The sequence below is a fragment of the Triturus cristatus genome, chromosome 2_1, assembly GCF_964204655.1.
Source record: "Triturus cristatus chromosome 2_1, aTriCri1.1, whole genome shotgun sequence".
In the NCBI taxonomy this organism is placed as follows: domain Eukaryota; kingdom Metazoa; phylum Chordata; class Amphibia; order Caudata; family Salamandridae; genus Triturus; species Triturus cristatus.
This window is the reverse complement of record NC_140581.1, coordinates 860,198,163-860,212,256: the sequence shown is the minus strand read 5'-3', so window position 1 is coordinate 860,212,256 and position 14,094 is coordinate 860,198,163. Positions and strand designations below refer to the sequence as shown.

Here is a 14,094-nt window from a genome sequence, read left to right as displayed (position 1 = left end):
AAGTTCTCTGGGAATGAATTCTGCCCATTGCTTATCATTGGCTTTGTGGTTTGTAACTCACATTTGCTTGCTGCGTTTATTTGTTTTTGGCTGTCCAGCATGGATTTGTCCCTCCCATGGAGCATAGCCTGCTAACCACCTCTGTGACTGGCTCCTTGTATTCTTTCACAAGTGCTCGCTTTCTGGGAACTTTTGTTTTTTCCTTCTTTTTTTGTGAGGCACTCCACAAGAGTAGGTGTGTTTTTAGTTATCTCCTTCATATGCTAGTTCAGCAAGCAGTAAACATGGGTGTATTTCTTTGAAAAGGTTTCCTGCCTCCTATCTTTCTGCTTGACTGATTCTACATATCTTTGCCACTCCAGTTCATCAATCTTGCATGCCTGTGAGGAAACCTTTCTATCTAAGAGCTTGTTTATTTTGGTCATTGCTCTTCACTAATGTCATAACTTAAACAATCCTCTTCTTCAGTTTCACAACCATGCCATAACAAGCATGCTGAAGTTCAGAAACGAATGGGCAATAAACAGGCCTTTAAATGTTGTTTTCTCGTCACATTTGCTGTGTATTCAAAGATGGAGGTCAAATGTTCGGCTCGGTCTTCCAGGGAGCTTGTTGTTTAGTTTTCTTTCTCTGACTGCAAAGTAAGAGGACTTGTGTGACAATCTACCCGGGTATAAGAAAATAAGAAGGCTGTAGGATGTTGTTTTTCTAGTGTACAACAAAATGTAAATAAACTGTACAAATATTTCAGAATTTATCAAAATTAGGAAAGCACAAATTATATTTTTTTGTAATTCTGAAGTGTGGTAGAAATAAATATATTGATAGGATGAAAATAAATCAGTTCACTAGGTGATGCAGATTTCCACACATTGTTTGTGCGCTGATGTTTTGTCAGTAAAACTGTATGTCTTTGCAAATGTAATGGGGATTTCAATTGACAATGTGTTTGCTGTAATGGCAGTGTGCTACCACACCATGCATACCCCACTCCATGCAACACCACTCTGACACTCTACGCTGCTCCACAACACTTAACTCCCCTCTACAACGAGGTACTCCCCACTTCGACACTCTTCTCCCTCACTGTACTACGTTATGTGCCGCTCCACTCTATGCCCATTCTACAATACTTTACTCCACACCACTCTATGCCCCTCCATTCTACATCGCTTTACTCCAATCTGCCCCCTCCATTGTATGCCTCTCAATGGCACTCTACTTCACTATCACACTCCACTTTACACTGCTCCACTACACTCTGCTTCACTCTACAACAATCTATTCCTAAACTCCACTCTATACCACTCCATTCTAGGTCATTCTACTTGACTCCACTCTACTACTCTACATGCTACTACACTCCACTCTACACCACTCTATTGTACTGTACTCCAATCTACTCCACTGCAAGCCACTTTACGCCACTTCACTCTACTCTATGCCACTCTAATCTATGACACTACTCTGTAGCCCTACTCTACTCCGGTCTTTGACACTCTATTCTACAACACTCTACACCACTCGACTCCACAACACTGTATGCAACTGCACTCTACTATATTACTCCACTCTATGCCATACTCTATGACATTATGCCACTCAACTCTTCTACACAACTTCACTCTACCCCACTCCCATCTACTTATGCAACTCCACAACCCTATTCCACTTTATGCCACTCTATGCCATTCCACTCTGACACGCCTCCACTCTACTGTACTCTTTCTCTTCACTCTACACCACTCTACGTTAGGCCATTCCACTGCATGCCACTCTACTCTACTGTGCAACACTCCACTCAAGGACACTCTACACTCCATTGTATTCCACTCTACAACACTGTACCCCATTCCAGTCTACTACACTCTGCTCTATGCTACTTGACTCTACGCTATTCCATTCTCTGACGCACTGCTCCATTCTGTGCCACGTCACTCCAATCAACTCCACACCACTCTCCTCTATGCCACTAACCTTTAGCCATGCTTTAGCCACACTGGTGCACAAAAATGCTAAAACACATTAGCAATCGTGGAGGCGATACCTATTGACTTTGCCAATGCTTGTTGTTGATTGAAAACAAGTGCTGGCTATTTAGTTTGCATTTAATTGTGTTTTTTGATCTTCCTATTGAGAAAGGAATTCTGATGTGGTTCTATGTAGGAAGTCAACTATGACTACAATAAATAGGTAAATTAGCTGTTTACCTATGCTTTCTTTTAAATATGATATTTTAATGAGTGACTTCCATATTTCAGTTCCATGTATTCCTGACATCTTTACTTTTTCTTGACAGGCTGGACAGACTGCTCTCATGCTTGCGGTGAGCCATGGCAGGATTGATATGGTAAAGGCCCTGTTGGCATGTGGCGCAGATGTTACTATCCAGGATGATGAAGGTTCCACTGCATTGATGTGTGCCAGTGAACATGGACATGTGGAAATTGTAAAGCTTCTGCTGGCTCAGCAAGGCTGTAATGCTGCCCTGTCAGACAATGTGAGTGTCTATGATAACAAAATATCGTATGCCAAACCATCCCTTTCTTTGAAGATATATGTTGTCCAGATTTGTAAACGTTTCATAGAAATGTCATTTTGTCACCCTTTACAGTGGGAAGCAATTAAATTAGCTATCTGCCGTACAGGACAACCTCCGTTTTGTTTCGTTTTTTGCATTTATTTTGTTTAACAAATGTTTATATTTGCAAACATTGTAAGCTATGAACTCTATACCCTCAGAGGATTACATTTAGAAATTATACTTGTCTATATGTTAAACATATCTACAATCCATGGCTTTTATTTTGCTTCAGCTTCAAAAAAGGATTTTCAACATATGGATGGATTTTAAAAACTTTAGACCATCTTACCAGTTTGCTGCCTCGGTCACCTCCATTCTGCAAGGAAAAAGCATGATCCATTACATATTGGTATTTAGCCCCTGTTTATAGTTTTGCTGCAACCTAGCCTTTGTTACCCTGTCTGTGTAAATACTCTCCAGCATTGAATCTTTCATAGATTCACTTGCTTGAATACTTCCCCCATCTCTGGGCTTTGGATTTTCTGTGCGTTAATGCTGAACAGCAGTCATTCATCTGCATTCATGAATATTAAACATTCTTATAGACCTCGTACAATCTGCTGTGATATGTCCAAAACTCTGACCAGTGAGGTGGAGAGACAGTGCCCTTTACTGCTCACCTGAGGCGCCAAATGTCAGATTTTCTCTCTCTTATAAAAGAGAGAGAATCTTACGGAATGCTGCTCCAATATTTACCGTTCTGGAGTATTTTTTAGCAGAATACTCCACATATTTCCAGATGAAACATGTGATACCATTTTTCTCTGTGGTATTCAATACTTTTAAAAAAAAAAAGAAAGACAATGTAGAATCAGAAAAATAAGTTACTTTTTAAAAAGGGTGTTGAAAAATAAACAGATTCAAAGAACGGGCACATGCTTTGTATAGCTTGCCTTCATCCTGATAATGACCCAAAGAAATGTGATATTTATCTAATACTTCCAAAGAAGAACACAAGATTGTGACAGGCGGGTGGCACTCAAGACCTTAGAGAAAGACAAAATTGGACTTTGAACAAGTCCGAGATGATTATGGAGAGTCTTCAACATCCTCTATGAAGCGACTCACTGAACCTACTAGAAAGGTTCAGTCTCCTGGTCAGCCTTACTCTTCTGGTCTAAAGAGTAAGATGGAATCACGCCATCCAGACGACCCTGCAGGTCTGACAGAGTACTCCAAGAAGACTGATAAAATGGCTGCTTTTCTTCTCTCCGCTGAATTCCCAGTCAGAAAACCAAAGGAAATGTACATTTTGTTATCATCTATGACCAAGTTGGATAGGTCAGTCAATGACATTATATTGGTCGCAGGGGTTATGACTTTGACACCTGTCTAAATGTGTACATACCATAGCTTTGCTGTTGGTGAAATAGTCAGTGGTGCAGATGACGCCTACTAAAATGAACGCCCTCAAATCAGCAAATTACCAGCTGACAGCTCGAAACCGCTGCCATCAATGAAGGATCAATCCATGATAAGGAATCCATGGATGTTGAGCGACCATCTGATAGCTCAGAGCCCACTGTCCATGAAGGGCCAGTCAGCAGCACAAAACCCAATGTCAACAAGATATCAGCCACTGAACAGAATCCCCCCTCAACAAAGAAATACATTTTTACAGCTGACGTGCACATGGGCCATTCAGCAACTGAGTCTGATGCACACCATCCGTGCCAGTAAGCTGTCTTATTGAAGCCATTATTCCAGTACTGATGACTGATCCCTTGTCATTCGTATAGATACATTTTGCATCGTTGGCGAACTCGCCATTGACAGTAATTTTGTTCAGTCTATGGCTCTCTTACCTTTAGACGTATCTCTCCAATATCCAGAACACTATGGAGATGCATATAAGTTTGCTACACCTGAGAACTGTCGTTGCAATAGGGCTAATACCCTGCACAGTAGGATTAATATCTTGCTGTGCAGGGTATTAGCCCTATTGTAATGAATGGTACTTCTGTAAAGCTTCTATGTTTTAATACAAAACTGTTTTCAGATAATAAGATGAGAATCTTACTGACCATTTACTCCTTTAATCTCTGCCGGGGCTCGGCACCAAAACTTCAGTTAAAGCCATCCACTTCGGTGCCCAGCTGACTAGCTCGACCTTCTGCACTGACCACTGCGGCACAAAAATAGAAATTCATCTTGGCTCTGAATATTTGGAGACCGGCACTGAGATCTGACCCTGGTAATCCAGTGGAACCGATTCTCCCCAAGATGCAGGAGAAACTCGATGCCCGCTAGAGGCAAATCCAAATACAGCCTCACATTAGGCGTATTCTGGCCAAGACTGTGGTTTCTGCACCACCTCTGTCCAAGCGCCAACTCTCCTTCGGAGAGGCTATTGATCTGCCGGTGCAACCTAAGAAAACTGACAAAGCCACCTGTCTCTTGCACCTTTCTACACCATCTTCTCCTCTGCCCCACTACCCTTTATTCCCCCACCACTTTCACCTTCACTCTCGGGGTGATTCAGTAAACATCACTCCTCAGGGGTCCCCACATTCCTTCTCAGGTGGGCATGGGACAGGAGATATATTTGATACACGGCAGCCCCCTGATACTTGGTCGACCTACGACATTGACCCTACAAGGGACACTGATCCCATCTTGTACCCTGCTAGGCCATTTCCTCCCGATGACACCACCTCTTATCAGAAGCTTACTGGCAGGACTGCAACTTATCAGGTAACACTTCATAAGGAGCCTTTAGAGCAGGATTTCTTCTTTGAAACCCTTTCCACAAAGGTTTCTCCCTACTTGGCAATCCATAATATTGGATCAGTGGGTGTTGGACATTATCCAACATGGTTATTATCTAGCGCTCATCACCACACCTCCAAACATTCCATCTCACACTCACAGACTGTCTCTGGAACAACAAACATTACTCACAGGATATTCAACCTCTTTTACTCAAAGGAGCTATAGTACCTGTCCCTCTACAACATCAGGGGTCAGGAGTATACTCCCCATACTTCCTAATCCCCAACAAGGACGGATCTTTGCGACCAATCTTAGATCTACAGACATTAAATCATTACATCCTGTCAGAGCATTTCCATATGGTCATTCTCCAAGACGTGATCCCACTTTTACATCAAGGCGACTTTCTGTTAGCCCTAGACTTAAAGGACGCCTACTTTACCATTCCAATACATCCAGGACATCGCAAATACCGAAGGTTTGTGATAGCAGGCAAACATTACCAATTCAAAGTCCTCCCATTTGGAGTAACTACTGCACCTCGAGAATTTACCAAATGCTTAGCTGGGGCAGCAGCATATGTACTCAGAAAAAACATCCATGTTTTCCCATATCTCGTCGACTGGCTTATCAAAGCCAGCACTCTTCCTCTGTGTCAAAAACACACCCAAAATGCCATAAACCTGCTCCATCGGCTAGGCGTTGACATCAATTTCCAAAAATCTCATCTCAGCCTTTACAGATTTACCAGTCTCTGGGGACTATCCTAAATACAGCAAGAATCCAGGATTTTCAAACGATATAATACCACATTTCCAACTCAATCAACAGTTAACAGTCAGAACTATTATGCGTCTGTTGGGTATGATGGCATCGCCATAGTGCCACATGCACAGCTGCACGGGACCGCTTCCGGAATATCTAGCACGACAGTGGTCTTAGTCACAGGGTCAATTAGAGGATCTAGTGTTGATAGACAGCCACACTCATCGCTCTTTGCAGTGGTGGAATACAAACAACCTGTTAACGGGATGAACTGCACTGCAGTACTGTACCAATAACATTTAACCATACGATTACACTCCGGCTGTGCAGATTGGGGCATCTTTGAGTTTGGTGATTGAACAACCATCTAACTACCATAAAAAAAGAAACTAGCATGGTAAAATTCAAGATAAAACTCAAGAACTGTCTTCTGTAAACCCTTTCAGAGAAGTAATAAAGACTGATGCTTAGATGTGATTTAGTGGTAAGAGCTTCTTAAAGGTCCAGCTCAAATTCTGTCTTAAAGGCGTAGCATGCACAGATGCCGATTTGGTGAATCATAACTTGCAAAGTATTCCCATAGATGGCATTTGCTCTACACCTAACTTTAAATTAGGTGTGCAAAAATGTTGTAATCGTATCCTAATATAATTTTCCAAGAAAAAATCTTGTGTTTTCTCTTAAGTTTAAATGAATTTTATCTGCCATCTTCGTAATCCATGTAGGAGTAATAGACATTTCAGACTGCACCCTTGGATTGAGGGATTTAGCCAGACAGTGGAGTGCCAGCATTGTGGTAATACCTTGATTGATTAACCAACAAATCTTAATGTATTTCTTTGGTTTCATAGATGCCTTTAACTTTTGTCTTGGTGGTTCATGACATGCTCTTGTTTGTTTGTAGGACGGGAGTACAGCATTGTCTATAGCATTGGATGCTGGACACAAGGACATAGCAGTACTTCTCTACGCTCATGTGAATTTTTCCAAGCCGCAATCGCCGGTAAGATTTCTTTCTCATTTAAACATTAATTATTGTATGTATATGTTTCCTTGTTCCCATAAAGCGCTCAGATAACGTAGGGTTATTGGGCAGTAGGTCAGTAAACAAGCAAAGCGCATGGTTATCATAACACCAAGAGAGTGCTGCGTTGTGGAATTATGGTTTGCATCATATCAGACTTTATTATAGACCTCAACAATTTAAACTTTGTGCCAGCCCTGCCACTAAATTGTATGTGCAGTATGGGGTTTTATAACAGATAACATGCAAAACTATTATTACACTCGAGGAACACATTTCTTATTTCTACATAAACAACCAGCTAATCGGTTCTACTTACTGCTCCTCATATTTCTACCCACAGTGATTTGCTTGCTCTGTAGCTTTGATGGCCACATAGTTTGTTTCTTAGACCTGTTGTCACTATAGCTGTCTTAAGAAGTCATTTACATCATACATGCACACCGGAAATAAATTGTGTTAGACCTGTCAGCCCTTTGGGTGGTCCCTCCTCATCATTATTTATTTTGTCCCACTTTTGCCTCAAACCCTGTTTGAATTTTTCCTTTTTGGGAACCACCAGACTTCTTTTTAGTGTTGCTACAGATTCAGGGAGCCATTTTAGCTACCCCTGAAACTTCTGTCTGAGGGCCTGAAGCACAAAATGGTGGCCTCCCATGACATCACCAGCATCCACTGGAACCTACCAGCACCTTCCAGAACCTTCCAGGAGATTCCAGAACTGTGTGACAGTTGGAAACCGTTTAGAATGTTGGGAGGATAAGAGAGAGAGTTGGCAGTTGGAGCTGGCAGTTGGCACCTGACTGGTGAAGAGAGAGGAGCACCACAGTGAAGGAGGAAGGAGTGAAGCAGCAGGGGTGGAAACTTGTGCCTGGAGTGGGGTCCATAAACCCACCCTTGATACTTGTCCCTACTGATGGATCCCAGCCTATAGCCCTGTGTGGGAAGAAGTCAGAAGAAAACCATCCTAAGGACCTGGACAGCAGGAACAGGCCTTAGAAACAAGAAGACAGCAAGATTCTGACCTGAGAACTGGTTTCCCTGGAGCCTGGCGTCGAGTAGCCGAAGACCTGGAGCCCGAGGTGGAGAAGCGGCGCTGACTGAGGTAGCAGACGTCGTACCCGGAGCCGCCTGAGGTCGTAAGAGGGCGCCGGCGGAGGTCGAGTGGAATACCAAGGGTCGAGAAGGAGGTGAACCGAGGTCGAGTGAGCGGCGTCATCGGAAGGGTGAAGTCCGCCCTCCGGAGTCGTCGGAGACCGAGGTAGAGGAGCACCGGAGGTCGGGAGTGAGGATCGCACTCCGGAGTCGCCCGGAACCTGTAAGGAGGAACACCGGAGGTCGGGGGTGAGGATCGCACCCCGGAGTCGCCGGAAGTCGACAGCGAGGCCAGGCCGGCCGACGTCATCGGAGCCGAGAGCGCCATCGGACCGGAGCCGCCCGAAGTCGACATCGTGTGAAGAGACTGCCCGACGCCGTCGAATCGGAGGTCGAGTTCGAACCGAGGCCACCGACATCGGACCGGAACCGCCTACCGGCGTCGTCAAAGAACTGACACTGTGCCGAGGCCGCCGAGACCGAACCGGAACCGCCTCACGGCGTCGACACGACTCCAGCGGCGTCGGAACATCAGAAAAGGGCAGTAAGTGGAGTAGAGGGCGCCTAAGGCCCTGTGGAGACCTGAGAGACTACTCTAAGGGGCTAGGGAGGTGCTGAAACCCACCTGACTGTGCCTGGGGTGAACTGGGACTAACCTAGAGAGGTTGTGTGGAGAGGGAAGCCAGGGCATTGGAATTTCCCCCCTTTTTGATCTACCTCAGTTTAGGCCTCAGCCTTTGCCTCAGCCAGGGAGTAGCCCCCCCTCAAGCCTTCCACACCCTACAAGCTGTACCTGGGCCAAATCAGCCCTTAAGAATTGAAGTGCCATCTGATTCACAAAGTGTACTGTATACTTCTAATTATTTATTGGGGATACTGTATTTATTAAGTTCTTATCTATTTATTGCTGCACTGAATTTATAGGTCCACAGGACTTGTTGGTGTACAGTACTTATTGGGACAGTATTTATTAGTACAGTATTTATTACCTCAAAGTATTTAATTGACTGTATATATTGCACTTGTATTTATGCCCTGTTATTTATGATCACCCCTATTTATTTCAGCAAACAGCCAGTATTTATTTGACCTGCTCTATTTAAAATGTATATACTGTGATTGTTATTTATTTTCCCAATCAGCAACTAAGAGAAGAAAGATAAAGAAAGCATATTTTCATAATTTTTACGGTGTAGAGTCGTTTTTGGAACGGATGCACGCATGGTTATTGTATGGGTATATTGTATGCTTAGCACTGCGCCTGTTTCCTGACCACTCGAGCCAAGCTACCCCGTTGTGTCGGGAAGGTCCACCACCACCCTGCGGAGTGGGAGTGGGCTGTTTCCAACATAAATTGGTGTTCAGTGGTGGGATAGAGCTGTGCCTACATATACTCAACAATAACTGTGGGTAGTCCATAGGCCTACACCGGGAGTTTTCTCACAGCGGCCTTCCTAATTGTGGGTTTTTGTTTTTTCCAAATTTACTCTGGTGGTGGGAGGAGGTATTATTAAAGGTACCCCCCTGCATTGTTACTGCACAAAACCTGTCCTCTAACCTGAGTGGGCAAGATGGAGTTTGTTCTTGAGAATCTAGACACGTACACTGTGGCCCAACTCAGGGAGTTTTGCCAGCGAGAGGGGGTGTACTGTCCCCCAGGAGCAAAGAAGGGTGCACTTCAAACCAGCTTAAGGGCTTGGGGGGAGGCACGCAGGGAAAGCAAGGCTGAGGAAGAAGACAGGGATGGAGAGCCTGACCCCGAGGGGGCTGAGATGTACCAACCTGAGGTGGGGAACCTGTCCGCAGGGCCCAGGACACTTTCTAGGGGGGGCAGCCGTGCCTCTAGCGGGGGCTTGTCTGAAGTGGAGTTAGCAGACCGGAGGGAGAAAAGACAGCTCACATGGGACTTAGCAAAGCTGGAGAAGGAAAAGGAGGAGCAGAGGATGGCCCATGAATTGCGCCTGAAAGAAATAGATCTTCAGATTTTGCGAATCGGGGCACAACCTGTTCCCAATGGTGGCAGCCAAAACCAAGAGTCCACCAGGGAATCCAAACCTTACCTGCCAAAGGACATTGTAGCGAGCTATGGGACAGGTGACGACATCGCCAAGTGGCTAGCAGCCTATGAGGTCTCATTGAGGGCCCATGGGGTTCCAGCGAAGTATTGGGGAGGGGGACTGTATAAATACATGCCTCCAGCTGGTAGGGATGCTTTATTGGCCCTCGAAGAGGATGAGCAAACCCACTACCCCACCATGAAACTGGCGCTCATCAGGAAGTTTGGACTTACTCCGGAAAAGTACAGACAGAAGTTCAGGGGTAGTCACAAACTGGGCACACAGAATTGGGTGGACTTCCTGGACTATGCAAAGAAGGCACTGGAAGGTTGGATTCAGGGCAGTGAAGTAAGGAACTACGAGGAGCTGTTTGACCTAGTATTGAAGGAACACCTACTCGAGAAATGTTTCCCTGAACTGCGGCAACACCTGGTGGATAGCAAGCTGACCAGTCCCCGGAAGCTTGCTGAGGAGGCGGACATTTGGGCTAGTACCCGGGTGTCCACAAGGGGGACTGGAGGGGATACTCAAAAGGCCGGACAGGGCGCCCCCCAGAAGAAAGAAGGAGGGGAAAAGAAAAAGGAGTTCTCCAAAGGCCCCCAAAATAACTTCCAAGGGAAGGGAACAGGATTCACCTCTAAGGCTAGCCCACCCAGAAACCCTAATCCTGGCCAGAGTCAGCAGCCAAGGGTTGTCCATTGCTACGAGTGCGGTGGCGTTGGACACTATAAAGGAGATCCGAAGTGTCAGAAACGCTCACCCCCTCCCACTGGAGGAAAGCCCCCCGGAGTAGCTAGTGTAGTGCTCGGGGAGGAGATGCCCTTAACTAAGGGAAGGGAGTGGGCGGGTGTCACTTTAGTGTCCCTGGGAGAACGGGAGATGGTTCCTAAGATCCAGGTGCCCGCAAATACTGCAAAGTATGGGCAGTGGATCACCATCAATGGCCAAAGAGGGGAGGCTCTGAGAGACACAGGAGCCAGTATGACTATGGTACGTAGCCAACTGGTGTCTCCAGAGCAAGTCATTCCCGATGTACTCCACCCAGCCGCGATGGCTGACGGCAGAACCGGCCACTATCCCGTGGCAGAGGTTCCCTTTGAATGGGGGGGGGTTGCAGGTTCACTTCGAGTTGCCGTAAGCCCTGCCGTGCCAGTCGATTGTCTGCTGGGCAATGACATGGAGCACAACGCTTGGAAGGAGGTGGAATACCGGACTCACACCGAGATGCTGGGTACACCTGACTGGGCCTGTGTTAGCACAAGGTCCGAGACTACCCGAAGAGGGAGCTCATTCCGGCTGGAGCCTGGAACAAAGGCCCAGCCAGCTGCCAGTCAAGGGAAGAACCGAGGACAGGAGGAGCCTGCCTCGGCGTCTCCACCCCGTAGGACGGATAGGCCACCGGAGGTGGTGGACCAGGAGTCTGCGGAGGGGGACGTTACCAACCTGGAGGACCTACCCATCCCGGCCGAGTGGCACGTGGAGGGAGGCCCGTCCAGGGAGGAATTCTGCCAGGGCCAGAGGGAGTGCCCTACCCTTGAGGGGCTGAGGCGACAGGCCGAAGCCCAGGCAGCAGGGAACGTTGAAGGGAACTACAGTGTTTACTGGGAGGATGGCCTCCTCTACAGTGAACCCAAGGCACCCCTACATGGATCGTCACGAGCCTTGGTAGTCCCTCAACGTTATCGAGCCTTCCTTTTAGAGTTGGCTCACGAGATACCATTGGCAGGACACCTGGGGCAAGACAAGACCTTCGCCCGTCTTGTCCCACACTTTTATTGGCCTCAGATGAAAGTGTCGTCCGATACCTACTGCCGGACATGTGTGTCTTGCCAAGCCAGTGGGAAAACAGGGGTGAAGCTGAAAGCTCCCCTGGAACCACTTCCTGTCGTTAGCACCCCCTTTGAAAGGGTGGGCATCGACATTGTGGGTCCATTAGATCCACCAACTACAGCTGGTCACAGGTTTATCCTGGTTCTGGTGGATCATGCCACACGGTACCCAGAGGCAATACCTCTGAGGACCATAACAGCACCTGTTGTGGCTAGGGCCCTGATGGGAATCTTTACCCGAGTGGGTTTTCCCAAGGAAGTTGTGTCCGACAGGGGGACCAACTTCATGTCAGCATATATGCGGGCAATGTGGAAGGAGTGTGGAGTGACCTACCGGTTCACAACTCCTTACCACCCCCAGACCAATGGTCTGGTGGAGAGGTTTAATAAAACCTTGAAGGGCATGATCAGAAGTCTGCCTGAAAGCCTGCGGAGGAAATGGGACGTCCTCCTACCCTGTTTACTCTTTTCTTACAGGGAAGTGCCACAGAAGGGAGTGGGCTTCAGCCCCTTCGAGCTTCTGTATGGGCACCCTGTACGCGGACCTCTTAACCTGGTGAGAGACGGATGGGAAAGAACTCCCAGAAAGCTCCCCCAGGATGTGGTGAGCTACATGCTGGCCTTCCGGAGCCAAATGGCTAAGTTGTGGAAGCAAGCTTCTGACAACTTGGAAGCCAGCCAAGCAGTAATGAAGGCGTGGTATGACCACAACGCTCACCCGGTGGAGTTGGAGCCTGGCCAGAAGGTGTGGGTGATCGAACCTGGAGAGCTTAGTGCCCTCCAAGATCGCTGGTCAGGACCCTTTGAGGTGTTGGAGAAGAAGGGTAAGGCTACCTACTTGGTGGACCTGAAGACCCCTCGTCAGCCCCTGCGGGTGCTGCATGCCAACCGCCTCAAACCCCACCATGAGAGGCCCGAAGTCATCTTGATGATGGTGACTGACGGAGGAGAGGACGTGGAAAGCGAGCCTCTCCCTGATCTGTTTGCGTCTCAAGAAAAGGATGGGTCGGTGGAGGGAGTGATTCTCTCCCCATCTCTAACTCCTGAACAGCAGGAGGACTGTCGCCAGGTCCTGGGGCAGTACTCCTCGTTGTTCTCCCTTGTCCCGGGTAGGACTCACCTGTGCGTCCATGACGTGGACACAGGAGACAGCCCACCTGTGAAGTCCAAGATCTACCGGATGTCAGACAAGGTGAAGGCCAGCATTCATAGTGAAGTCACTAAGATGCTGGAGCTAGGAGTGGTTGAACCTTCTAGCAGCCCCTGGTCTAGTCCGGTGGTGTTAGTACCAAAAGCTGCACCACCGGGTGCCCAACCAGAACTGAGGTTCTGTGTGGACTACCGGGGACTGAATTCAGTGACAAAGACTGATGCACATCCGATCCCTAGGGCGGATGAATTGATTGACCGGCTGGGAGCTGCCCAATATCTAAGTACCTTTGACCTTACTTCAGGGTACTGGCAGATCTCTCTGACTGATGGAGCAAGGGAAAGGTCAGCCTTCTCCACGCCCAATGGCCACTACCAGTTCTGTGTGATGCCCTTTGGGCTCAAGAACGCACCTGCCACGTTTCAGCGCCTGGTAAACCAGATCCTCACCGGAATGGAGAGTTTCTCTGCTGCTTATCTGGATGACATAGCCGTCTTCAGTAACAGCTGGGAGGATCACTTGCGTCACCTGCAAGCTGTTCTCCAGGCCCTGAGACAAGCTGGATTGACGATCAAGGCCAGCAAGTGCCAGATCGGGCAGGGGTCGGTAGTGTACCTTGGACACTTGGTGGGTAGGGGAACGGTGCAACCCCTCCAGGCGAAGATCGAGGCCATCATGGCCTGGGAACCCCCCAAGACACAGACTGAGGTCCGAGCATTTTTGGGCCTCACGGGATACTATCGCCGCTTCGTGAAGGGGTACGGTACCATCGTAGCCCCTCTCACGGAGCTCACGTCCAAGAAACAACCTCGACGGGTAGTCTGGACGGAGGCTTGTCAGCAAGCCTTTGAGAAATTGAAGAAAGCCATGTGCGAGGC

At 47.5% G+C, this 14,094-nt stretch overlaps 1 protein-coding gene across 6 annotated transcripts in view; it reads left to right on the top strand.

The window, feature by feature from the left end:
* KANK1 (KN motif and ankyrin repeat domains 1) overlaps positions 1–14,094 on the top strand; it is a 634,838-nt gene that overhangs the window by 607,454 nt on the left and 13,290 nt on the right. For all 6 annotated transcript variants that reach the window (XM_085632970.1, XM_085632973.1, XM_085632974.1 and 3 more), the window contains 2 exons: positions 2,300–2,500; positions 6,966–7,064. In XM_085632970.1, coding sequence (XP_085489096.1) covers positions 2,300–2,500; positions 6,966–7,064 — 300 coding nt within the window. The remainder of the gene's footprint in view (positions 1–2,299; positions 2,501–6,965; positions 7,065–14,094) is intronic.